This window comes from Oncorhynchus mykiss, chromosome 23 (assembly GCF_057628025.1).
Source record: "Oncorhynchus mykiss isolate SJ-2025 chromosome 23, ASM5762802v1, whole genome shotgun sequence".
NCBI classification, from domain to species: domain Eukaryota; kingdom Metazoa; phylum Chordata; class Actinopteri; order Salmoniformes; family Salmonidae; genus Oncorhynchus; species Oncorhynchus mykiss.
The window spans coordinates 16,409,893-16,437,650 of record NC_143044.1 but is presented as its reverse complement, the minus strand read 5'-3'; the positions used below and the strand labels follow the sequence as shown (position 1 = coordinate 16,437,650).

Below are 27,758 nucleotides of genomic sequence, written 5' to 3'. Positions count from 1 at the left end.
CTAATATCAGATCTGTTACTCTCTAATAGATTAGGCTTAACTAGCCTAACTGTTTTTGTTTTCCTTTAAAACATGACATCCATTTAAAGTCTAAATGTGTATATTAGATCTATCTGTGATTTTTATTCTGTGTGTTTCTCCATGTGTCACAGTGCAGTCACTCTGATGATTTTAAAAGACCAGTATGGCCCCTCACCCTATCCTGTGTTTCTGTTGTTACCCTAGCATCCTGCTTGCCTGTGTGATCTCCTTGAGTGAAGCTGCCAACCAGAGTCCCTCCCAGCAGCAGCCATCACCCAGCGGTGGAGTGACGATGACTGAGCTGGGTGCCAAGTGGGCCTGTGAGTACTGCACGTTTGAGAACTGGCCTTCTGCCATCAAGTGCACCATGTGCCGCGCCCAGAGGCCCAGTGGGGGTGCCATCATCACCGAGGAGCCCTTTCGGAGCACCCCTGGCCTGGACTCCAGCCACCAGTGGGAACGTCTGAGTCACAGCAACAACCCACCCCAGGGAGGCTCCAGTCTCCTAATCTGCCCGGACTCCAGTGCCCGCCCCCGTGTCCGCATCACAGATTCCCCCGAGCCCCCCTCCAGCAAATGGTCCTGCCATATGTGCACCTACTTAAACTGGCCCTGTGCCATTCGCTGCACTCAGTGTCTGTGCCAGCGGCATCAGGGACATCAGCAGGAGCAGCGCCACCAGGGGCTGGCACAGCAGCCACGCATTTCCACCGAGTCACCCCAGACCTCAGGCTCAGGATGCCGACCCACACCCCCATCCACCCCTACGGACCCCTGCGAGGAGTATAACGACCGCAACCGCCTCAACACCCATGCCCAGCACTGGACCTGTGCCTCCTGCACTTATGCAAACTGGCCTAAAGCGTGCAAATGTGTGGTGTGTGACCACTCCAGGCACAAGAGCTTGGCAAAACCCATCGAACTGGCCTTGAAGCCCGAGAACCTACCACCCTCCATACTCAACGAGCAGGACAGTGACAACAGGAGGGGGGGGTTGGGAAGGGGCGGAAGTGGAGTAGTGGGGTGCTGCGGCAGCCAGAGGAGGTCCCCGCCCACCTCCAAGCGGGAGGTGGAGGCTAAAATGGACTTTCAGAGGAACGAGCTGGCATTGGGAGCCGGAATTGGGAGCATAGAGGAGCGGCAGGTGGACTTTAAGAGGCTTAAACAGATGAAGAACAGGATGAGGAGGACTGACTGGTTGTTTCTCAATGCTTGTGCAGGTGAGTCAGTGCGTGAGTGGATGCAAGGAAATCGATGTTATCTCCAATCCTGTTTATTTCTCTGCATTGCCTGCTGTGGAGAATGTTATGGTTGAGAAACAACTCCCCTGTATTTATGTACTTCTGTTGTGAAATGGGAGTTATTCATTATACATTTTATGCAGTGAGTTAACAGATTCCCTGCTCATGCTCTGAGAGGAGAGGCTGCAGCCTGTGCAAGCTGAGTGGGTGGATGGATGAACAGTTAGGAACTGCTGTGTTGACTCAAGCCAGAGGTTGAGTTCCTGTCTGACTACAGTGCAGATGAATGCCATATAGGTACCATATCAGCTAACCACATCATAAGATATAGCAATATGTCAGGCTGGAACTCAACCATAGTCTTTTGGTTCATTATGTTCCTCCAACCCTTACCCTCACCTGACAGATATTCTTGTTTGCTAGACTGAACAGACTGTTTGTCTTTCTGTAAACTAGGGTACCAGTATTTCCTACACTGGACAACTTGTTATAGCTGTTGATAAATCATTGATGATAATCTGCCATTTTTTTTGTCATTAATGTCATTACATTAAGATTAAATCTGCTGTTTTAACCCAGGATGGTGCCGACAGACCTGGCAGCTCTGCTTCTTGCTCCTAAGCAACTTTGCAGTATTTGTTTTTGTGTGTACTCTCTTACATTATTAGCCCAGATTTTTTGTGTTATTAAATACAAATAACTTTGGGATATCAGAGCGGTGGTAACTCACCAACATTCCGAATTACATTATTGAACTGCTCCAAGTCTCCACCGGCGGAGAAGAGGTATTCAGAATGAACTTCTAGTCCGACTCAGAAGGCGGGCACACCATCCACCGTTTCCGAGTATATTACTTGCCAATGTTCCGTCTCTGGACAATAAAGTAGATGAGCTCAAGGCGAGGATATCCTTCTAGAGAGACATACTCTGTTTCACAGAATGTTTTCAAGGAATCCCTGTCCATATGTAACAGTATAACTTTAGTCCGTCCCCTCGCCCCTACCTGGGCTCGAACCAGGGACCCTCTGCACACACAGATAAGTCACCCACGAAGCATCGTTACCCATCGCTTCACAAAAGCCGCGGCCCTTGCAGAGCAAGGGGTACAACTACTTCAGGTCTCAGAGCGAGTGACGTCACCGATTGAAACACTATTAGCGCGCACCACCGCTAACTAGCTAGCCATTTCACATCGGTTGCACATACAGCCAGCTGGGTTCTCAGTTCATCGTGCAGACAGGAATAAATAACTTTCCGTGAAGAAGGCGGGGGTGTATGCTTCATGATTAACCACTCATGGTGTGATTGTGCAAACATACAGAAACTCAAGTCCTTTTGTTCACCCGACCTAGAATACCACACAATCAAATGCTGATCGTATTACCTCCCAAGATAATTCTCTTTTGGTTATAGTCACAGCCGTGTATATTCCCCCTCAAGCCGATACCACGAGGGCCTCAAAGAACTACACTGGACGTTATGCAAACTGGAAATCACATATCCTGAGGCCGCATTTATTGTAGCTGGGGATTTTAAGAAAGCAAATTTGAGGAAAAGGCTACTGAAGTTCTATCAGCACATTGACTGTAGTACTCACTCAGGAAAAACACTAGATCACTGCTACTTGACTTTTCAAGATGTCTACAAGGCCCTCCCCCACCCTCCCTTTTGCAAATAAGACTCCATTTTGCTTCTCCCTTCCTATAGGCAGAAACTCGAAAGGAAGTACCCGTGCTAAGGTCTAGTCAACACTGGTCTGCCCAATCGGAATCCATGCTTCCAAGATTGTTTTGATCACGCAAACTGGGATATGTTCCGGGTAGCCTTTGAGAATAACATTGACACTTATAAGGGATGTCTTTCCCATGGTGACTATAAAAAAAAAACTACCCAAACTAGAAACCATGGATAGACGGCAGAATTCGCGCAAAGCTGAAAGTGCAACCCACTGCATTTAACCACTGGGAATATGGTCAAATACAAACAGTGTAGTTATTCCCTCCGTAAGGCAAACAGGCAAAATGTCAGTATAGAGGCAAAGGAGTTGCAATTCAAATGGCTCTGACACGAGACGTATGTGGAAGGATCTACAAACAGTCACGGATTACAAAGGGAAAACCAGCCACGCCGCGGACACCGACGTCTTGCTCCCAGACAAGCTAAACACCTTCTTAGCCTGCTTTGAGGATAACGCAGTGCCACCGACACGGCCCGCTCTCATTCTCTGTGGCCGAATGTGAGTACGATGTTTTAAGCATGTTAACCCTTGCAATGGTGTTGGCCTAGACGGCATCCTAGCCGCGTCCTCAGAGAATGCGCAGACCAGTTGGCTGGAGTGTTTTAAAGACATATTCAATCTCTCCCTATCCCAGTCTGCTGTACCCAAGAAAGCAAAGGTAGCTGAGCTAAATGACTACTGCTCCATAGCACTCACTTCTGTCATCATGAAGTGCTTTGTGAGGCTAGTTAAGGATCATATAAACCTCTACCTTAACTGACATACTAGACCCACTTCAATTTACTTACCGCCCCAATAGATTCACAGACAATGCAATCGCCATTGCACTGCACACAGCCCTATCCCATCTGGACAAGAGGAATACCTACGTCAGAATGTTGTTCATTGACTATAGCTCAGCATTCAACACCATAGTACCCTCCAAGCTCATCATTAAGTTTGGGGCCCTGGATCTGAACCCCGCCCTGTGCAACTGGGTCCTGGACTTCCTGATGGGCCTCCCTCAGATGGTGAAGGTAGGAAACAACACTTCCACTTTGCTGATCCTCAACACAGGGGCCCCAGAAATGTGCGTGCTCAGCCCCCTCCTGTACTCCCTCCATGACTGCATGATCATGTACGCCTCCAACTCAATCATCAAGTTTGCAGACGACAGTACAGTAGTAGTCCTGATTACCAACAATGAAGAGACCGCCTACAGGGAGGAGGTGAGGGCCCTGGCTGAGTGGTGCCAAGAAAATAACCTCTCCCTCAACATCAACAAAACAAAGGAGCTGATTGGGGATTTCAGGAAACCGCAGAGGGAGCACGCCCCTATCCACATCGACGGGACCACGGTGAAGGTGGAAAGCTTCAATTTCCTTGGCGTTCACATCACTGACAATCTGAAATGGTCCACCCACACAGTTTTGTGAACAACCTTTTTTTTTTTTAGGAGGCTGAAGAAATTTGGCAGATGGATAATTAAGAGCATCCTGTCGAGCTGTATCACCGCCTAGTACGGCAACTGCACCGCCCGCAACCGCAGGGGTCTCCAGAGGATGGTACGGCATGCCCAACGCATCAGCGGGGGCACACTGTCTACAGCACCCAATGTCATGAGAAGGCCAAGAAGATCCTCAACGACCTCAGCCACCCGAACCACGGCCTGTTCCCCCCGCTGTCATCCAGAAGCGAGGACAGTACAGGTGCATCAAAGCTGGGACCAAGAGACTGATACTGCTTTACTCATCTCATATGTATATACTGTATTTTACTGTATTTCATCAATGCCACTCCGACATTGCTCGTCCTAATAATTATATATTTCTTAATTCCATTCTTTTACTTTTTAGATGTGTGTATTGTTGTGAATTCTTAGATACTACTGCACTGTTGGAGCTATGAACACAAGCATTTCGCTACACCTGCAAGAACACCTGCTAAATATGTGTATGTGACCAATAAAATTTAGATTTGAACTCTTGTTTAATTATTTCTCATGGTTTACAAATAACTTTTAACCTTTCTGTCCTGGCATTTATGGCAGTGTAAGTTGTTTATGCCATATATTAATCAGTTAAATTAGACATTGAACTTGAACCCTGTGACAATCCTGGCTCTAGCTGTTGGACAGTTAAAAAAAATATATGGACATTTCAGAAATGCAGTGTAACATTTTAGTGTCTGTTTATGTTATGTGGTGAACACAGTTTATGGGCACACAAATCCCCCAAAATCAATGCTATTGCAAAATCAAATTCTTCTAACCAGAATGCCTCTTCAATATTTATGCATATTTACTTGTTAGATGCACATTTGGGGTTGCGCTGTTTAATTACGCCATGATATTTTCACACCATCTGATCCAGGAAGGAGTTTTCTGAATGACAGTCAAGTGACGAACAGCTGTTGTGATAGCGCATGTGATGCAACAACAGCCCAAGTGCTGGAAAAAAAAGGTGTTTGCGAGGAATGTCCCAAATATTTTGGTGTCTCATTCGTTACGCCGGTGAAGACAGTTGTGCCTGGATTCACGTTGGATCTAATATCTCTAGTGAATTGATGTTGATCATCAGTTCTCTGCTTGATTTACAGCAGGTTCTCATTAGAATTAATAGAGAAAGCATCAAGGTAATGAGTTCATGTTTTTGTGCCTCGGATTGGACACTACTGTGTGCAATTGTGTAGGATAGACTATTGCGCAACACCCAACGCTATTCCTATGAATTATTCTGGATATAATGACGACAAATTACATAGAGAGCATAGTGGGCTTATTCACACTTATCTGACCAGGTTTGCACACACTGCAGCGAGGATTTTGTCCCACTCCTCCATACAGACCTTCTCCAGATCCTTCAGGTTTTGGGGCTGTCGCTGGGCAATACGGACTTTCAGCTCCCTCCAAAGATTTTCTATTGGGTTCAGGTCTGGAGACTGGCTAGGCCACTCCAGGACCTTGAGATGCTTCTTACGGAGCCACTCCTTAGTTGCCCTGGCTGTGTGTTTCGGGTCGTTGTCATGCTGGAAGACCCAGCCACGACCCATCTTCAGTGCTCTTACTGAGGGAAGGAGGTTGTTGGCCAAGATCTCGCGATACATGGCCCCATCCATCCTCCCCTCAATACGGTGCAGTCGTCCTGTCCCCTTTTGCAGAAAAGCATCCCCAAAGAATGATGTTTCCACCTCCATGATTCACGTTTGGGATGGTGTTCTTGGGGTTGTACTCCTCCTTATTTTTCCTCCAAACACGACGAGTGGAGTTTAGCTTTATTTTTGTCTCATCAGACCACATGACCTTCTCCCATTCCTCCTCTGGATCATCCAGATGGTCATTGACAAACTTCAGATGGGCCTGGACATGCACTGGCTTGAGCAGGGGGACCTTGCGTGCGCTGCAGGATGTTAATCCATGACGGCGTAGTGTGTTACTAATGTTTTCTTTGAGATTGTGGTCCCAGCTCTCTTCGGGTCATTGACCAGGTCCTGCCGTGTAGTTCTGGGCTGATCCCTCACCTTCCTCATGATCATTGATGCCCCACGAGGTGAGATCTTGCATGGAGCCCCAGAACGAGGGTGATTGACCGTCATCTTGAACTTCTTCCATTTTCTAATAATTGCGCCAACAGATGTTGCCTTCTCACCAAGCTGCTTGCCTATTGTCCTGTAGCCCATCCCAGCTTTGTTCAGGTCTACAATTTTTATCCCTGATGTCCTTACACAGCTCTCTGGTCTTGGCCATTGTGGAGAGGTTGGCGTCTGTTTGATTGAGTGTGTGGACAGGTGTCTTTTATACAGGTAACGAGTTCAAACAGGTGCAGTTAATACAGTTAGTAAGTGGAGAACAGGAGGGCTTCTTAAAGAAAAACTAACAGGTCTGTGAGCCGGAATTCTTACTGGTTGGTAGGTGATCAAATACTTATGTCATGCATTAAAATGCAAATTAATTACTTAAAAATCATACAATGTGATTTTCTGGATTTTTGTTTTAGATTCCGTCTCACAGTTGAAGTGTACCTATGATAAAAATGACAGACCTCTACATGCTTTGTAAGTAGGAAAGCCTGCAAAATCGGCAGTGTATCAAATACTTGTTCTTCCCAGTGTAGATGTTTTTTTGCATTGGATATATTGACCATATCATATGGAGACAAAAACATAAACCTTTTACCTTTTATAAGTAGACATATTTTCAAATGATTACATCCTTCCAATATAAATTTTAAAGAACTATTTAGTTATGAATTTAACTTTAATTAAATGAGTTGATTCTTTACGAGATGATTTCACTGAACAACAAAATAAAGAATATTGAATGATCCCCAATGAGCATCTCCCAAAAACGTTTTCAACATTCAATGGCTTCCACTCTCAGGCTTCCATGTCTTCTCCCTTGACCTCCTCAATGTCCACCTCTTGAACATCAGACTGAGGCCTTATCTTCTTAGGGCTGAGATCCTGCTAACGGGATCGATATGACAACAGCCAGGGAAAGTGCAGGGCGCCAAATTCAAAACAACAGAAATCCCATAATTATAATTCCTCAAACATAGAAGTACGCTTCTTGTTAATCCCACCACAGAGTCGGATTTCAAATAGGCTTTACGGCGAAAGCACCACAAACGATTATGTTAGGTCAGACCCAAGTCACAGAAAAATGTCCAGTAGTTCCAAAATCATCCGGTGATTTTGCAGAGAGCCACATCAATTTACAGAAATTCTCATAATAAATGTTGATGAAAATACAAGTGTTATGCATGGAACTTTCTCCTTTAATGCAACCGCTGTGACAGATTTCAATAAAGCTTTACGGAAAAAGCTAACCATGCAATAATCTTGAGTACTGCGCTCAGAGACCAAACAAGCGAAAAAGATATCCCCCATATTGTGCAGTCAACAGAAGTCGAATATCATTATAAATATTTACTTACCTTTGATCTTCATCAGAATGCACTCCCAGGAATCCCAGTTCCACAATAAATGTTTGTTTTGTTAGATAATGTCCAACATTTATGTCCAAATAGATAATTTTGTTAGCGCATTTTGTAAACAAATCCAAAGTCACGAAGCGTGTTCACTAGGAGCAGACGAAATGTCAACAAGTTCCGTTAGTCCGTAGAAACGTGTCAAACGATGTATAGAATCACTCTTTAGGATGTTTTTAACATAAATCTTCAGTAATGTTCCAACCGGAGAATTCCTTTTGTCTGAAGAAAAGCAATGGAACGCGAGCTACCTCTCACGTGAACGAGCATCATGAGCTTGTGGCAATCTGCCAGACCACTGACTCAGAGCCCTTATGAGCCCCTCCTTTACAGTAGAAGCCTCAAACAAGTTTCTAAAGACTGTTGACATCTAGTGGACGCCTTAGGAAGTGCAACATGACCAATATCCCACTGCATCTTCAATAGGGAATGAGTTGAAAAACGACCAACCTCAGATTTCCCACTTCCTTGTTGGATTTTTTCTCAGGTTTTTGCCTGCCATATGAGTTCTGTTATACTCACAGACATCATTCAAACAGTTTTAGAAACTTCAGAGTGTTTTCTATCCAAATGTACTAATAATATGCATATATTACCAACTGGGACTGAGTAGCAGGCAGTTTACTCTGGGCACCTTATTCATCCAAGCAACTCAATACTGCCCCCAGCCATAAGAAGTTATCTTCATTGTCACTTTCCAACCTTTTTGAGGATGGCTCATTGCCAGGCTCAAAAAGCCTCAAATTTGCCCAGATGGCCACCAATTTTTCAACCCTTGTATTGGTCAGCCTGTTGCGTTGATATGTGTTCCCAAACAAGGACCAGTTGCTCTCTGAGGAAGCTGATGTTGGTGGGATTTGGAGGATGATGGAGGCAACGGGAAAGAGCCTCAGATCCACAAAGTCCCTTCCACCAGGTGGCTGATGAGATATGTTGGCACGACTGCCATATTGCATCTCCATTCCAAAGCCCTTGCTTGGAAGTGCACTTTGCTTGGTGAGGTAGATTGCTGCTATAACTTGATGACCATTCACATACCTAACCATTTCATTTTCTCTCTTGTAGAGTGTATCATTGTTTTCAGTGCCATGATGTCCTTGAAGAGCAGATTCAATGCATGAGCAGCACGGCCAATGGGTGTGATGTGAGGGTAGGACTCCTCCACTTCAGACCAAGCAGCCTTCATGTTTGCAGCATTGTCTGTCACCAGTGCAAATACCTTATTTTGTCCAAGGTTATTGATGACTGCCTTCAGCTCATCTGCAATGTGGAGACCGGTGTGTCTGTTGTCCCTTGTGCCTCTGCTATTGAAGAATACTGGTTGAGGGGTGGAGATTATGTAGTTAATTATTCCTTGCCCACGAACATTCAACCACCCATCAGAGATGATTGCAACACAGTCTGCTTTCTCTATGATTTGCTTGATCTTCACTTGAACTCTGCGTCCAGCAAACTAGTGGATAAAGCATGTCTGGTTAGATGGGTGTATGCTGGGCGAAGAACATTCTGTAATCTCTTCCAATACACTGCCTGTGAGCATCGGAGGTGAACCAGTTGCATACACAGCTTGAGCAAGACATTCATCAGCATTTCTCTGACTACGTTCCTCCATTGAGTCAAAACAACTTCTGAGTCCAGGAGGACCATGAGATGTTGCTATCGATAAGGTGTCCGATTCATCATTTTCACCTCGAATAGAAGTATGACTTTTGTCAGAGGTTGCTTGTTGTGAGCGCTGAGGGAACTTTATGCACTTGGCCAGATGATTCTGTGTCTTTGTTGCATTCTTCACATATGATTTGGCACAGTATTTGCAAATGTACACAGCTTTTCCTTCTGCATTAGCTGCAGTGAAATGTCTCCACACATCAGATAGTGCCCATGGCATTTTCTTATAAAGATTAGAAAAGTTAGATTAAACAACTCCTTTGTAAGATAAATGTTTTAAAATGAAACGTACAGTTGAAGTCGGACGTTTACATACACCTTAGCCAACTACATTTAAACTCCAGTTTTTCACAATTGCTGACATTTAATCTGAGTAAAAATTCCCTGGTTTAGGTCAGTTAGGATCACCACTTTTTATTTTAAGAATGTGAAATGTCAGAATAATAGTAGAGAGAATGATTTATTTCAGACTTGTGGAGGTCTACAGTTTTTTTTCTGAGGTCTTTGCTGATTTCTTTTGATTTTCCCATGATGTCAAGCAAAGAGGCACTGAGTTTGAAGGTAGGCCTTGAAATACATCCACAGGTACACCTCCAATTGACTCAAATTATGTCAATTAGCCTATCAGAAGCTTCTAAAGCCATGACATCATTTAATTGAATTTTCCAAGCTGTTTAAAGGCACAGTCAACTTAGTGTATGTAAACATCTGACCCACTAGAATTGTGATACAATGAATTATAAGTGACATAATCTGTCTGTAAACAATTGTTGGAAAACTTACCTGTGTCGTGCACAAAGTAGATGTCCTAACCGACTTGCCAAAACTATAGTTTGTTAACAAGAAATTTGTGGAGCAGTTGAAAAACGAGTTTTAATCACTCCAACCTAAGTGTATGTAAACTTATTGTGGGAAGCTTGTGGATGGCTACCAGAAACGGTTGATCCAAGTTAAACAATTTAAAGGCAATGCTACCAAATACTAATTGAGGGTATGTAAACTTCTGACCCACTGGGAATGTGATGAAAGTAATAAAAGCTGAAATAAATCATTATCTCTACTATTATTCTGACATTTCACATTCTTAAAATAAAGTGGTGATCCTAACTGACCTAAGCCAGGGAATTTTTACTCAGATTAAATGTCAGCAATTGTGAAAAACTGTATTTTGCTAAGGTGTATGTAAACTTCTGACTTCAACTGTGTGTGTGTGTGTGTATTTCACCCCACCCGGTATTGTAATCAAAAGTTACCAGAAAGCATGTAGTCCTTGGCTCAGACAGTGTAGTGGTGTGAGCTCAATAGCATCTCATTAGTGTGCAAGACCTTGAGTAAACAGCACATGTGATTGAAGAATTTACTGTGCATGCAGAGGGTTGCAATTCCATTGAATTGGTGATAGTTCAACCAAATATGCCATAAGATCTAGAATTGCCTTGTGTGTATCCCACAAAAAAGGTTCACTGTTATAAGCTAACTTTTTTGATAAATTTAAGCAAAATTCCCCAAATTCCTTTACTTCCCATGGAACATTTTCAGAAATTTCCTGGGAGGTTTCAGACCATTTGCAACCCTAGTGAAGAGGATACTCTACTTTCCCTTTCAGAGAGTGTCCCTTGAAGCTTTGAATCAAGGTCTGGTCCAGTCAGTGGCACTGCACCTGGAGTTAATGGTGACAGTGGATTCCACTGCTGCTGTCTGGACTACATGGCAGAGAGGATTCCATTGGCTAGCTAGCCTCTCTTCTGTTTTTAGTGGAGTTGCCCCTCCCAGTCAGTTTGTCCACTGATGCAAAGGACTCCCCATTGTCTGAGGGGACCCAACTTAATACTGTGAATGGGAGCCCAGGGGATCTCTCGTTGTCAACATATACACTGCTCAAAAAAATAAAGGGAATACTTAAACAACACAATGTAACTCCAAGTCAATCACACTTCTGTGAAATCAAACTGTCCACTTAGGAAGCAACACTGATGGACAATAAATTTCACATGCTGTTGTGCAAATGGAATATACAACAGGTGGAAATTATAGGCAATTAGCAAGACACCCCCAATAAAGGAGTGGTTCTGCAGGTGGTGACCACAGACCACTTCTCAGTTCCTATGCTTCCTGGCTGATGTTTTGGTCACTTTTGAAAGCTGGCGGTGCTTTCACTCTAGTGGTAGCATGAGGCGGAGTCTACAACCCACACAAGTGGCTCAGGTAGTGCAGCTCATCCAGGATGGCACATCAATGCGAGCTGTGGCAAGAAGGTTTGCTGTGTCTGTCAGCGTAGTGTCCAGAGCATGAAGGCGCTACCAGGAGACAGGCCAGTACATCAGGAGACGTGGAGGAGGCCGTAGGAGGGCAACAACCCAGCAGCAGGACCGCTACCTCCGCCTTTGTGCAAGGAGGAGCAGGAGGAGCACTGCCAGAGCCCTGCAAAATGACCTCCAGCAGGCCACAAATGTGCATGTGTCTGCTCAAACGGTCAGAAACAGACTCCATGAGGGTTGTATGAGGGCCTGACGTCCACAGGTGGGGGTTGTGCTTACAGCCCAACACCGTGCAGGACGTTTTTCATTAGCCAGAGAACACCAAGATTGGCAAATTCGCCCTGTGCACTTCACAGATGAAAGCAGGTTCATACTGAGCACGTGACAGACGTGACAGTCTGGAGACGCCATGGAGAACGTTCTGCTGCCTGCAACATCCTCCAGCATGACCGGTTTGGCGGTGGGTCAGTCATGGTGTGGGGTGGCATTTCTTTGGGGGGCCGCACAGCCCTCCATGTGCTTGCCAGAGGTAGCCTGACTGCCATTAGGTACCGAGATGAGATCCTCAGACCCCTTGTGAGACCATATGCTTGTGCGGTTGGCCCTGGGTTCCTCCTAATGCAAGACAATGCTAGACCTCATGTGGCTGGAGTGTGTCAGCAGTTCCTGCAAGAGGAAGGCATTGATGCTATGGACCGCCCGTTCCCCAGACCCGAATCCAATTGAGCATCATCATTTCTCTGAGACATCATGTCTCGCTCCATCCACCAACTGCTCCTCCTGCTGCTCCTTGCACAAAGGCGGAGGTAGCGGTCCTGCTGCTGGGTTGTTGCCCTCCTACGGCCTCCTCCACGTCTCCTGATGTACTGGCCTGTTGCACCACAGACTGTCCAGGAGTTGGCAGATGCTTTAGTCCAGGTCTGGGAGGAGATCCCTCAGGAGACCATCCGCTACCTCATCAGGAGCATGCCCAGGCGTTGTAGGGAGGTCATACAGGTACGTGGCGGCCACACACACTACTGAGCCTCATTTTGACTTGTTTTAAGGACATTACATAAAAGTTGGATCAGCCTGTAGTGTGGTTTTCCACTTTAATTTTGAGTGTGACTCCAAATCCAGACCTCCATGGGTTGACAAATTTGATTTCCATTGATCATTCTTGTGATTTTGTTGTCAGCACATTCAACTATGTAAAGAAAAAAGTATTTAATAAGAATATTTAATTCATTCAGATCTAGGATGTGTTATTTTAGTGTTCCCTTTATGTTTTTGAGCAATACATACATACACACACTGCCCTTAGGTCCCAGGGGCTGGTAAACAGTGGGCCCAGCATGCGGGGCTAGGCAGCCTGGCAGCGCCTGCACTAAAAATAACTGACTGGTGCACAAGTCAAAAATATACATGCATTCACATCGAAGAGGATGTTCAGCCTGCTGTTTGCATGACTGGAGTCCTGTTACGTACCCTCTGCTGGTGTAGCATTACATGTCATTTGTGTACATGATTAGGCTACTTGTTTTAAACAAGCATCTCATCTGGACTTAATGAATCACATTTGAGCCTACATTAGCTTCACAATGATCCTTATTGGAAACTGGAAGTGCCACTTTCCTCAGTAAAATCTGTCATAATTACACGGGCTAAGCTTTTGAATGTTTGTTTAAAACAAAGCTAAATCTGTAACATGGTCGGATTAACAATGCATTGTGGGAAGTACCCTGTATAAAAATTGTGTATCCAGGAGCAGTTTTAGTCATGTTGTGTTAGTGTTCAAATACTGGAGAGTTGAGACCAAATCACGGACGCTGGACAGAGTGGATTTCAGTTGTAACAAAAGACAGTTTTAATGAGTCAGAGATATCTTGTCCCGCAGTTTTACGTGCACGGACCTAGTTCACATAACTCGGCAAGGAGCCAGGTGAAAAAGAGGCCTATACAATGGTTACATACATTTTTATACATAGAATAAAGTAGGTGGAGTCTTGTCGTTTCGGTCTTCTTGACTGGTCGGAGGGTTGGAGGCGGGCCTTGCTCTAGCCAGAGCGGGCCCCATTGGTGCACAGCAAAAGTTCTTTGCTCTTGGGACCGGCCAGTTAGAGGGAGATGAGATGTGTGTTTATATAAGGAAGAGGGGGTCAATCTTATGGCTGGGTGTATGTGTTCTTACGACGGAATGTCTTTGTTTATATGAGCTATGTGTATGAATATTTATATAACAAATCCCCCTCTTCACGTCTATTAGACGTGAAAACTATAGCAGAAAGGTGGTGGTTGCAATCGTGGGTATACATAAGGTGGTGCTCCTAACCTTGTCTGGTTTGCATGGTGGGTCTGTAGGTGTAGTGCTACGTTTGGGACGGGAGTGATTGGAGGGAGTGATATCAGGAAAGGAGTTAGGGACATGTGTAGGGGTTGGTGTATGTGATGTGGCAGGGTGAAAAAGTTGTTCAATTAACCATGTGAAAGTCCTAGGGTTACTCCAAATATCAGTAGGAATATCACAAATAAGGGACCAGATATCCCCAGCCTCACCCAGAGAGGGAGAAATTTCCCTCTAACTGGGCGAGGTTCCCTTCTCAGGGGAGGCGGAGTTTGATGCCGCATCACCTGAGGAAGGAGTGTCTTCATTTGGAATCGAATTTAGGCCGCTCAAATCAGCTCTGACTTCCGTCAGTGTTCTAGAAGGAATTGGGGCTGGGGTGCAATGTGTAAGGCGGTGCCAAGGTGTGCCTGATTTACCTTTGACCTGGACTGAGTGTGAAGTAACCTCCTTCACTTCGTACGGTCCAGTCCACCTGGGTTCCAGCCACTTTCTCTTGTGGACTGTAACCCACACCCCGTCACCAACCTTTACCTTCAGTAGTGGCGTGTCCCCCGGCAGCTCCCCCTCCTGGACCTTGTGAACCTGGGTAGAGAGTGCTGCAGAGAGAACCGTCAGTTTTTTCACATATTTAGACATTACAATTTGTTGTACATCAAGGGCGGGCATATGACCTCCCTCCCTTGGTGGACCATGCATGACTCTACCAGTCATTATCCCATGAGGCACATACTTTAGCTATCTTAGCTTTTGCTTTTGGTTTGACGTTCCACCAGATTTTGGGATTGGGGCCTGTACTTAGATCCAAATCTGTGGGTTATGCCAAATCTTTCTTCCACCTGTCTCAGGTGTTTGTTAAATGTGAGCCATTTGTCAAATTTGATTTGTCTTGGGATGCCATACCTGGGTATTAGTTCGGTTTGTAGCCACTTAAAGACTGACCTAGCATCCTCCCCTTTTGTTATTATTGCCTCTACCCATTTGGAGAACCTATCTACTATGACTAGGAGATAGAGTTTGCCTTTAGATAAATTTTCGGGGCCCATGTCGGTGTAGTCTATACTAATATCCTGAAAACATGCATTAGGTATTACGTATGAGCCCATTGGTGTTTGATATGGTGTCTTTGGGTTGTGTCTGTCACAACCATTGCATTAGTCACAAAATAAATCGTCATAAAATAAGTCAGTCATATTTTTTATGTGAGGGTGCCACCAGATGTGCGAGGCCTTTTTGGAGGGTCTTTAGTTTGCCTTCGTGTGTGGGGCCATGTGTTTCTCATAAAAGTTCTGGGTCCATCAGTGTGGCCTGCTTCATGGGCATGGGCTGAGTCTGTATAGATATTCAGTCTTTCCTTTTCCTCTGATGAGGACCTGCGTCAATCCGATGATTTCAGCTAATTTGGCCGATGCTGGTTGAGGGTTGATGGCTGATTGAAGGGTGACATGTGAACCGTCTGGGAGTTGCTGTTTCCTTCTTCTGCCGTGGGTGGTGGGCATTTTTATGGCCAGGGGATGGTTTTCCCAGTCATTCCCTGGAACTGCGGTTGGTTGTATGCGGGTTGCTGATGCATGGGTGTGGGTCCTGGTTGCTGATGTTCGTACTGTTGAGGTCTATTTCCACCCCTTTCCTTCCCATATGGACCTCTCGTAGAGTTCCACTGGCGTTGTTGTGGTGTGAGTGGGTATGGACACTCTCGTGAGTAGTGCCCTGGAGTTCTACAGTTGAAACAAACCCCTCTTTTTGGATGGCCTGGTATCCATTGCGGCTGGTATGCAAATTGTGGTTGCGGGGGATACCAAGGCCCCGGGTTGGCTGGTTGAGGACCGGCCTGCTGTTGAATCATCTGGGAGATAGTCTGGGCCACTATTTGAGAGATGTCTGTTTTGGTGCCTGTCTCCTTCGTTTCTTCCGCCACCATCTGTTTCTTAGGTTTTTCTCCTTGTTGTGCTTCCTTCAATTGGAGTTTCAGGAGTTGTACCTGGAGGGACTGCACCTGGCTCTCAGCACCCCCTCTTTCCTTGTTGTGCTGGGTCACATGGTGGTGCACATGAGTGTTGAATTGGGTCAGAGGAAGTGCAATCAACCCTACCGTTCCTCTGAGTTTGGTTTTAACATCTCCGGGACACCCGTTGACCACCATTTCCTTCCACATGCTGAGTGTGGTATCAGTGTGATCGAATGGTTCTTCGTGGACCGATCTCCATGTGGTCTTAGCCCTGTCCAGGTATGCTGCAGGTTGCTCACCTGGGTTGATTCTTTCTTTCTTTCTTTCTTTCTGTAGGGTATGCTCTCCGTAGAACTTCCCATAATCTGGTACGGAAGTGGTCTATGGGCAGTGTTGGGGCCCGCCATCCAAGGTCAGCTGCTGTCATGAGGGCCTCCATGGTTCCGTGGTCGGTGGCTCTTGCTAGAAGTGCTTTCATGTCTCCTAGGCAGAGTTGCAGGCCTGACGTAAGTGTCTGCAGTTGAAGTAGCCACGCTGAAGCTCCTCCATGTAGGCTAGGCATCTGTCCCATCAGTGTTGTTAAATCAGTCATTTTCCAGGGCTGGTACTCCACAGTGTGTGCATCACCTGGTGTCGGTCGCAGGGGGTACTGTCCTGCCATCTCCTGCTCTCGCTCTCTTCTATCAGCAATTCTGGAGGACCGACGGAGTGTTTCGGACCCCATTGATTCGGTAACTTTGGTTACTGTTCCTCTCATTATGCCTTCCACACGGTAGGCTCCCTCTCTGTTGTTATCTTGGTTAGCTATTAGCTCCCTGAGTTCCTTAGCTCGAGCTATTGATGATTTTAGCAGCTCCTGCATCTTAGTCACGTTTGGAGCTCCCATCGGAGCTGGGGTGAGCACCATGTCAATTTCTTCTTCGTTTTCGATATCCATGTTCTGATGACAGTCCTCCCTATCCGTCTGATAGAAGTGGTTTGAATCTAATCTTGTTTGTAGGTGTCCTCTGGTTTCAGAGGTGAGAGAGTTCACAGAGGAGCATTGCGGCCTCCGTTCCTGGGGGAGGTCTCCTGCTCCTGGAATCCCAGTTTCGAACTGTTCACATACCATATGGCCAGCCGTTATCCCCAGGGTAATTTCCCCTTTTAACTCCCCTTGGTCTATTCTCAGAACTGGAGCCTGTATTGTGGGAGGTGCCCTGGGCAGGAATGGGTTGTGTGACGGGCTCCGGTGATTTTGTCCCTTTGAGTATGGCTGGGGCTGAACTGCCTCCATTGTCAATTGTGGATATAGTGAGGGAGAAACGGCCACAGGGGGAGCCGTGGGCAAGTTCTCAGGCGGAGCTTTAACATCCCCCGACGCCACAATAGCCACGCACATCATGTCTGGTGTGTTTTTGGGTAGCACCCTCCTACTCTCCTGTATGGCCCATGTACCTATCTTGAGCTCCCCCTCCGCTCTCTCTCTCTTGTACCTACTTTTTTGAACCTGTGTATCTTGTTTCTCTCCGCCTCACTCGCTTTTGCATGCTCTACTGCGTCCTCTAATTCTGTCTGCATATCTTGGAGTTTCCCCCCTGTAGGTGGTCCTCCGCTAAAATAACCTGCTTGTGTCCATCTTATCCGTAATCCTTTCCACACTTTCTCCACTTTCTCATACTGTTCTTTACCTCCCGCTCTATCAATCATACTCTGATCTAAATATTCATTGAATTTTAGTTTGGGCGTGGTAGCTGCAGACATTTTATCTAGTTCGTCTGATAATGTGTATAATGCGTTATTTAGGTATATTCAATCCTTACTATGTGGTGTTTATTTCTATCGTTGTATGCTTAGATATACTGCTGTACTGGCAATGGCTTATCTCTTCTACCCCCACCCTCGCATACCAAGGGGGTTATCAGTATGTGACGCCCGCCACGTGTCTGTTTCTCCCGTATTTTATTTGAATTTGTTCAGCGATTCGTTTAGGTATTTTCTAAAAATGATTTGGCGATTTCCTTTTGGAACAATATATCAGTGAATATATGCGGTTCTATAACAATTTTCAGAATAATTCTAGCTCTTTAGGAAATATAGATAGAATTTCTAGACAACTAAGAGTTGTTCAGTGAATTATTTAAATACTTTCTGTAAACAATTCAGTAAGTTCCTTTATGAACTTATATCAGTAAATTCGAGCGATTCTATAGCAATTGTCAGAATAATTCTATATCTTTAGGAAATATGGATAGAATAGAAAAACCCAAAAATCAGTGTGTAGCTTTTAGCGTCTGTCAAACAAAGTCTGTACTAAGCTCGGCGGCTTATTTAAATACTTTCTAGAAACAATTCAGTAAGTTCCTTTATGAACTTATATCAGTAAATTCCAGCGATTCTATAGCAATTGTCAGAATAATTTTAAACTTTAGGCAATATCAACAGGAATGAAAAAAACGAAAATCAGTATTCCAGCCCGGCTGCTGTCAATCAAAATTGCACGGCCATTCGATACTAAGGTGGCTTTGTGTGCCTAATAGCCCAGTTACGTATCCCAACCTACTCCGCGACAAACGTTTCTTTCAATTTAATTTCCCCCATCTCCAAATCATGGAATGTCAACTCTGGTTCATATTATGTTTATTGTTTGATGTGCAATAGCCACATCATTCCCGATCTCTGTCTTGTGGAAGGCCAAACTTACATATCCTATATCTATTCGACTACACCTCTAACATAACCAATTAAACAGTTTACAACTTATTCAATAGGATCTTTTACATGCAGATTCAGTCGATCTATTAATTAACTAAATCTCTAAACACAACTTATTCAATAGGAACTTTTACGTGCATACTACACTTCTAAGCCACAACCAATTAAACAGTAAGCACTAATTTAATAGGATCTTTTACATGCATACTACACTTCTAATAATAGGCCAATTGATAAAAAATAAAAATACAAATAAAAAATAAAAACGAGCAAAACAAGATCTCCCCGATCAATGTCTTAGGTTCTTATGTAAAAATTTGGGCACCGATTCATACTCACGCCCAGTACTTTCTGATCAAAATTTGGTTTAGGCTATAATACAATATGCAGATTTCGATATAACGGGCTCTGCTCACCTTTATATAGAGCGCTCCGATCAGATTTCCTGAGGCAAGATGAATGGCTGGGGAAGTCACTCTTCCGTCTGATTTTTTAGCCGTGATCAGTCTCGTCCTCTCACACTAACTTATAATAGATCGAATTCAAGAACAACCATCCTCTGCTACCAATTTGTTAGTGTTCAAATACTGGAGAGTTGAGACCAAATCACGGACGCTGGACAGAGTGGATTTCAGTTGTAACAAAAGACAGTTTTAATGAGTCAGAGATATCTTGTCCCACAGTTTTACGTGCACGGACCTAGTTCACATAACTCGGCAAGGAGCCAGGTGAAAAAGAGGCCTATACAATGGTTACATACATTTTTATACATAGAATAAAGTAGGTGGAGTCTTGTCGTTTCGGTCTTCTTGACTGGTCGGAGGGTTGGAGGCGGGCCTTGCTCTAGCCAGAGCGGGCCCCATTGGTGCACAGCAAAAGTTCTTTGCTCTTGGGACCGGCCAGTTAGAGGGAGATGAGATGTGTGTTTATATAAGGAAGAGGGGGTCAGTCTTATGGCTGGGTGTATGTGTTCTTACGACGGAATGTCTTTGTTTATATGAGCTATGTGTATGAATATTTATATAACAGTTGCTATGATGCATTCCAAGCCTTTACTCTCCAGAAGCTAGCGATTGAGGATGTTTGCTCCACTGTAGGACAAGATGCCTGTTTGTATTAAGGGCAGTCTGCTTGACTGAGGATATCCTTGTCTGCTTTACAGCCCACTGGCTTGTGCCACAGCAGATTTATCAGACTTTCTCATTTTATCAGAGAGACTCTTCATTGCCTGAACACAGCATGCAGGTTTCAAGTGGTCCCTATGCTTCAGGAAGCTTTCTCTGATGACCTGTCTTATAGTGTGTGTATCTGCAAGTATCTGTTCCACATAAGGATGTGTGTCTGTTTGCCAGTTTTACACCTGAATGAATCGGTAAAAGGAATGGGAAAAGGAAGAGGAAAAAGGAAGAGGCTACAATACTAGTCTTGTCTGTGAGTGGGTAGATCTATTGGTACCAAGATGAAAAAAACCCATAGACGCGTCAGCCCAGAAGGACTGGAATTGAACACCCCTGGGCATAGCTAGCACATCAACTAGGCTACATGACTTGCCTGCAAAGCTGCAACACAACCTGAAACATGAAATGTGATATAATTGGTGAAATGATTGAACAGGAATTTGTACTGTGGGATGAACCTGTTTGGATAAACCCACTCTATGCAATCTATAGATCAGGCAACCTATTTTATTTGGTTGCTATCATGAGTAGTCTGAGCTCTGAATCACACACTACCTAGCCTAGGCTATGTCATGCATAATATCAGTAGGTTAATTTAGCCATGAAGCCATTGTGGAAAGAAGTTGTAAACGGGCACAAAGTGTGCTGTAGATGGCATGTTGCCCCCTATTCTGAAGTGCTGGCCTATATGTCACTGGTTGTCAGAGGCTACTGTTGTGGCAGACGACCTGCGAAGTAGTGCCAACTGCAGTTGAAAATCTGTCAAAACAATTGAGAGCTACAGTAACACACAGGCTGACTGTTCATCTGGCTCTCTGTCTGCACTTCTTCCTTGACAGACCATTGAAGGCCCTGGGTTTCTGCTGCCCTGAGATCAATTAGACTCCTATTTATGCAGGCTCATAGCCAGCCTTCAGTTAATTCAATTGATTTGGTGTTACCGTCAGGGGAAATTCAATCAAATGTGGTTTTCTTGTAAAAAAAAAAAAGGGTCTCCTAACTCTGTCAATTGGAGATCTGGACAAACAGGTGAGAGAAAAAAGGAGAGGACTGGAGAAAAGAAAGGAAAGTAGATGCTTTGTGTCAGGTGAATTCATTTAAGTACAATTATTTTTTGCATATGTAACTCAATGCGGTAATGAGAATATTGTTGGAGTTTATCTTCTGAATGTTTAGTGTAGGCCTACTGATCTACATGTACCTAGATTGCTGACGCTAATTTACAACAATGGTACTCTGTAGATCCGTTGGTAGGACATGGGGCTTGCAAGTCCAGGACTATGGGTTCAATTCCTGTGCGCCACCCATAAGTAAAAATTTATGCTTGCGTGACTAAGTTGCTTTGGATAAAAGGGTGTGCTAAATTGCATATCTATATCATATCAACAACGTTATAGATATAAGTTGATTTAAATAGACTCTTTTTGTGGACATTTTCTGTGGGGGGAAATGAGTACTTTCATGAATTTTGTGTCTTGATTATTTTTCAAAGTTCTCAACCCTTCCAAATATAGAGCAACTCTTTTTTTATCCATGTCCTTCCTAATGTGTTGTGTATGTGTTGCAAACGATGTGAGTGCAGTTCTGACTGTGCAGGCCGGCCGGCTGGCAGGCACGCCCACAATAATGGACTGCTGTGAGAAGTGGTTGTGGTCTTGTCTCTCACATTCCTGTCTGAGCTCTCTCCCGCCCTCTCTATTACTCTCTGGCAAGCTCCTAACAACACAGTTTGTCCTCCCACTCTCTCTCTTCCTACTCACACTTTCTCTTAGTTACTTTCTAAAACACACACTTGTGTGATATATATAACACATCATTCACATTTTATTTGTCACATACACTTGTTTAGCAGATGTTTTTGCGGGTGTAGCGAAATGCTTGTGCTTCTAGTTCCAGCAGTGCAGCAATATCTTCTAAGTTATATTTAACAATTTCACAACAAACTTAATACACACATCTAAAGTAAAGTAATGGAATTAAGAATATATAAATATATGGATGAGCAATATCAGAGCGGGATAGACTGAGATACAGTAGATGGCATAGAATACTGTATATACACATGAGATGAGTAATGCAAGATATGTAAACATTATTAAAGTGACTAGTGTTCCATTTATTATAGTGGCCAATGATATCAAGTCTGTATGTAGTGTGGCAAACCTCTTCAAGGTTAGGAGCGTTTGTCACAAATTAAGTGGTAAACTGTCACCAAATCACCCAAGAATGAGAGTTCTTTCGAACAGGACAGTACCTGTGTGTTTGTTTCTCCATCCTGGTCCACCCAGGCCGTAGGCGAGGTCAAGGATAGCAGGGTTCGGTACACGAATCGGGTTCTCGGTAGGTCCAGGTCCAAACGCCAACAGGTAAGTCCAAAACAATCCAGCTCATACACGGTAAATCCAGCCAATCTCTATTGTCTCTTTCTCTATTGTTCATAGATCCTTCCAGCACTCTCTCTCTCTCTTCCTGGTTTTTCTTGACCCTTTATCTGTGTGTCGGCTCCACCTTCTGAGGGTTCCCCTTGCTTCTGGGACTTGTAGTTTTGGGGGTCGGCCATTTTGTGATCTGTAGTTCTCACAGGGGTGGCCATTTTAGTGATCGGGCAGAGCCCGTTTATTAGTTCTGCTCTCACATATCTGCCATTTATCACTCGACCCCCTTCTTTGCCACAGTAGGTAGCAGCCTCTTTGCTAGTGATGGCTATTTAACAGTCTGGCCTTGAAGTTGTTTTTCAGTCTCTCAGTCCCAGCTTTGATGCAACTGTACTGACCTCGACTTCTGGATGACAGGGGGGTGAACAGGCAGTGGCTCGGGTGGGGCTGGTTTTTCTTTTGTAGTCCATGATTTTCTGTAGACCCTGCCACATACGTCTGAGCCTTTGAATTGCGACTCCTTTGTTTCTATACTGACGTTTTGGCTGTTTGATTGCCTTGCGGAGGCAATGACCTCTAAATGCAGCCTCAGGATATGTGATTTCCAGTTTCCATAAAGTCCAACTTCCTTGAGGGCCGTCGTGGTATCAGCTTGAGGGGAGATATACACGGCTGCGACAATAACCAAAGAGAATTCCCTTGGGAGATAATACGGTCGGCATTTGATTGAAGCATTCTAGGTCGGGTGAACAAAAGGACTTGAGTTTCTGAAATGTAGCACAATCACACAATTAGTTGTTAATCTTGAGACATACCCTTTTTCTTCCTGGAGAGATGTTTATCCCTGTCAGCGCAATGTAATGAGAATCCAGATGGCTGGACCGACTCTGACAGTATATCCCGAGAGAACCATTTCCGTGAAACAGAGTGTGTTACAATCCCTGATGTCTCTCTGGAAAGAAACCCTTACCCCGATTTTTATTTTTTTGATCACTCACACCGATTACCCTTTTGATTGTAGAATAATAGTTAGTCATAGCGATGTTGTTGTGTAATGTGCCAGAGACTGCTACATGGGTATTTCAGAAATCTGAGCAAAAATCATGAGGCTGGTAGTAGCACTGGAAATGTTCTAATTTTATCTTCCCCCACACTTTTTATAACTCTTTTTTTCAAATGGTGGTTTTGTTTCAGTACTGTAGTAGTAAATCTACCCTGGTGCTTATGTGGTTTTGGCAAGGAATAGCCTACAAATGATTGGCATGGTAAACGCAAATAATTTCCACCATGACTGATATACAGATACACAGAGTGTATCACAGAGTGTCCAGACATTAGGAACACCTGTTCTTTCTATGGCAGACTGACCAGGTGAATCCAGGTGAAAGCTATGATCCGTTTATTGAAGTCACTTATTAAATCCACTCCTGTCAGTGTAGACGAAGGGGAGGATACTGGTTAAATAAGGATTTTAAGCCTTCAGACATGCATGTGTTTTATTCAGAGGGTGAATGGGCAAGATAACAGATTGAAGCGCCTTTGAACGGGGTATGGTAGTAAGATGCCAGGAGCAACGGTTTGAGTGTGTCAAGAACTGCAGCGCTGCTGGGTTTCCCGTGTGTATCAAGAATTGTCCACCACCCAAAAGACATCCAGCCAACTTGACACAACTGTGAGACGTGTTGGAGTCAACATAGGCCAGCATCCCTTGTAGAGTCCATGCCCCAACGAATTGAGGCTGCTCTGAGGGCAAAAGGGGCGGAACTCAATATTAGGAAGGTGTTCCTCGTGTTTTGTAAACTGTACATTGAGTTTATGTAGTGTGTGTGGCTTGTGTTTTTCACTGCTCACTAATTTCCCCCTCTCCTTTTCTGCAGGTGTGGTAGAGGGGGACCTGGCTGCAGTAGAGGCCTATAAATCGTCAGGGGGGGACATCGCCAGGCAGCTGACGTCCGACGAGGTGCGCCTTCTCAACCGGCCCTCGGCCTTTGACGACGGCTTCACCCTGGTCCACCTGGCCATCCGCTTCCAGAGGAAGGACATGCTGGCCGTGCTCCTCACTGAGGTCAGGACGACATACAGGCCCTGCCAATGTATTAGCTGTAATGGTACAGATCAAATACTTTATTTATTCAGCTGTACCAGTTAGTGTAAATTAAATGTGCTGGTAAATAGTCACTCCATCTCCAGGTTGAGTTAGTTTCTACTTGTCAATGTTTTGAAGATCTGGCTGATGAATAGCTGTGTTCACCTCTATCTACCGGGAGAGGACACAGTGGATGGGATGTGTTGTATTGAGCTGTGGTGTGTGTGTGTGTGTGGCAGATCAATGGGAGTGTAAACATTATCCCACTGCTGACTTGAAGCTCTTGTGTGTGTGTTTGTGTGTGTGAGAGAACCCTGGAAGGACTGGCAGGACTTTGTCCGCTAAGGAAGGACAGGGCAGGGTCTACCTGGGGCCTGTTCAGAAGGGTGCAGTGTTACCAAATGTTCAGATAGATATAGATTGTGTTAAACAGGGAATCGAGTCAGAGATTCTACTCATTAGATTTCTCCCTGGAACGCTCTGAATGTTTCACCTGGCTTTCATGCTCCCTAGGTTATATTTGCAGTAGGAGACATTTTATCATTCCTGTGTCACATTCTCTGTCTGTGTCTAGGTGTCCCAGCAGGCAGCTAAGTGTATCCCAGCCATGGTGTGTCCTGAGCTGACGGAGCAGATCCGTCGTGAGGTGGCTGCCTCCCTGCACCAGCGCAAGGGAGAATTCACCTGCTACTTTCTCACTGACCTGGTCACCTTCACCCTGCCAGCAGGTCAGCCTTCCACTGACCTAGTACATACTACTGCAGTAGTTTTATTTAGCCTAGTTACTGTGTATAGTTGTGGCGTCCTGTTTTTCTGCTCTTCTACACTAAAGCTTCATGTCTTAGGCCTGTATGATGGTAGAATGCATGCTTTGTGTTAGGTATGGTTGTTTCCAACTACTCAAGATAAATCATTTCCCTGGCACCATCTTACGGTTTTGTCGGATGAACAGGCCAACTGTTTATTTCCCAAATCAGGGCTCCAGAATGTGACGATTTGGTCGCGTTTTGCCACTCTTTGACTTGGCTAAGCTAGTAAAATATTGAATTGCTTGGAACTGTGCGAGCTGGAAATTCTAGCTGGTCACTTCAGTCAACATTTTCTGTTTTGGGGGAGGCTACAATTATGATTTGGTGAAACACAAGGCTCCAGACTGCAACCATTTAGTCACATTTTGCAACCCTTTGACTTGACTGTGCGAGTGAAAATTAATTGGATGCATCGATGTGTGCTGCACATTCAACATGGTCACTTCAATCCAATAATACAATTTTTTTAGGAGGATAAAACCATGATTTGGTCAAACAGTGTGCATTATCCTCATTACCATCCTTATCCTTCCTGTAATGAAAGTGTCTGCCCTGTGCCTGTTTCGCTGGCGGAAGCCACTGTCACTCCCTCTCCCACACGGGTGCTCCGAGTAGGTTAAAATATAGTGCTGATTGGGCTATTTTTCAGTTGTTGTTTTTTTTTATTACTAATTGACCAACGTTGGTTCAATTATTTGAATTCCATTTAGTTCATTTTTTTCTGTGAGCTCAATGTGCACATTGTGCAGCTTCTCTATTGATAAATCAGATCAAGCGCGAACTCTGCGATGTACTAAGGAGTTGTAGTTTCCAACAGGTCAATTTAGTGCAGAAAAAGTTGTAATTAACTACAATGACCATAATCCATTGGGTGTCTACTTGTCCGGTCTGTGTTACTTTTATACCTGCTGCGTAAAAGAGACAGAAGGATCCGCAATCAAAGGATGGAGAGCAGTTGCTTCGTGAGGTATCTCTACCTGAAAATACTTAATCTAAGTGATTTTGATAGTTGGTATTCAGCAGTCATAAAATAATGCCTTATTTATTTGGAAGAACTACTAAAATAGTGATTTTGACGTAATGTGAATAAATTATGGTTAATGGGACTTTTGTTTTATTATGTGTTGAAGTATTCAACACACAATGCATAGTGCATTAAATGTAAAAAATAATCTAAATACATTTTATGTTGATATATTTAATAATCGAACCGACCTCAAAAAGCACTAATAGCTCAGCACTACTAAAGGAAGAGAAAAATGCAATAGCAGAAGAAAAAAAATCTGAAAGCAACTGTTGTGACAATGTTTGTGGAGAAGAGGGTCTCATGTTTTGGGGGGTATTGCATGTATTTCTTAACTCTTGATATTGAATGTTTTAGCATCGTTTTAAACCCAAAATAACTGCGCAGGTCGGCCATTGAGGTCAATCATTTGAGGCCAATAGATGTCATTGGGTAGTATGCTGCAAAGTTTTTTTTAGACATAATATTTAATATTTGAGTAATCAGTTACACTTACAACAGGCAGCCTAATAAAGTAATTATGGACTGTCGTTTCTCTTTACTTATTTGAGCTGTTCTTGCCATAATATGGACTTGGTCTTTTACCAAATAGGGCTATCTTCTGTATACCACCCATACTTTGTCACACACAACTGATTGGCTCAAAGGCATTAAGAAGGAAAGAACTTCCACAAATGAACTTTTAACAAGACACATCTGTTAATTGAAATGCAGGAGGGGACATAGCACGCACCCCTGAGGGGCCCCCGTGTTGAGGATCAGCGTGGCAGATGTGTTGTTACCTACCCTTACCACCTAGGGGTGGCCTGTCAGGATGTCTAGGATCCAGTTGCAGAGGGAGATGTTTGGTCCCAGGGCCCTTATCTTAGTGATGAGCATTGAAGGCACTATGTTATTGAAAGCTGAGCTGTAGTCTATGAACAACATTCTCACATAGGTGCTCCTTTTGTCCAAGTGGGAAAGGGCAGTGTGGAGTGCAATAGAGATTACATCATTTGTGGATCTGTTGGTGCGGTATGCAAATTGGAGTGGGTCCAGGGTTTCTGGGATAATGGTGTTGATATGATTTATGACCAACCTTTCAACGCACTTCATGTCTACAGAAGTGAGTGCTACTGGTCGGTATTAATTTAGGCAGGTTACCTTGGTGTGCCTGAGCACAGGAACTATGGTGGTCTGCTTGAAACATGTTGGTATTGTTATTATACAGATTAAACATGTCAGTGAAGACACTTGCCAGTTGATCAGCGCATGCTTGGAGTACACGTCCTGGTAATCCTTCTGGCCCTGTGGCCTTGTGAATGTTGACCTGTTTAAAGGTCTTACTCACGTCAGCTACGGCGAGCGTGATCACACAGTGGTCCGGAACAGCTCTCATGCTTGCCTCGACGAGCGCATAGGAGTCATTTAGCTCCTCTGGTAGACTCC

At 44.4% G+C, this 27,758-nt stretch overlaps 1 protein-coding gene across 1 annotated transcript in view; it reads left to right on the top strand.

The window, feature by feature from the left end:
* The window catches only part of LOC110502495 (ubiquitin thioesterase Zranb1), a 42,697-nt gene that overhangs the window by 5,165 nt on the left and 9,774 nt on the right, over positions 1–27,758 (top strand). Inside the window, exons 2-4 of the mRNA XM_021580551.3 lie at positions 226–1,241; positions 24,289–24,476; positions 25,072–25,225. Of these exons, the coding sequence (XP_021436226.3) occupies positions 314–1,241; positions 24,289–24,476; positions 25,072–25,225 (1,270 nt within the window). The 5' untranslated portion in view covers positions 226–313. The remainder of the gene's footprint in view (positions 1–225; positions 1,242–24,288; positions 24,477–25,071; positions 25,226–27,758) is intronic.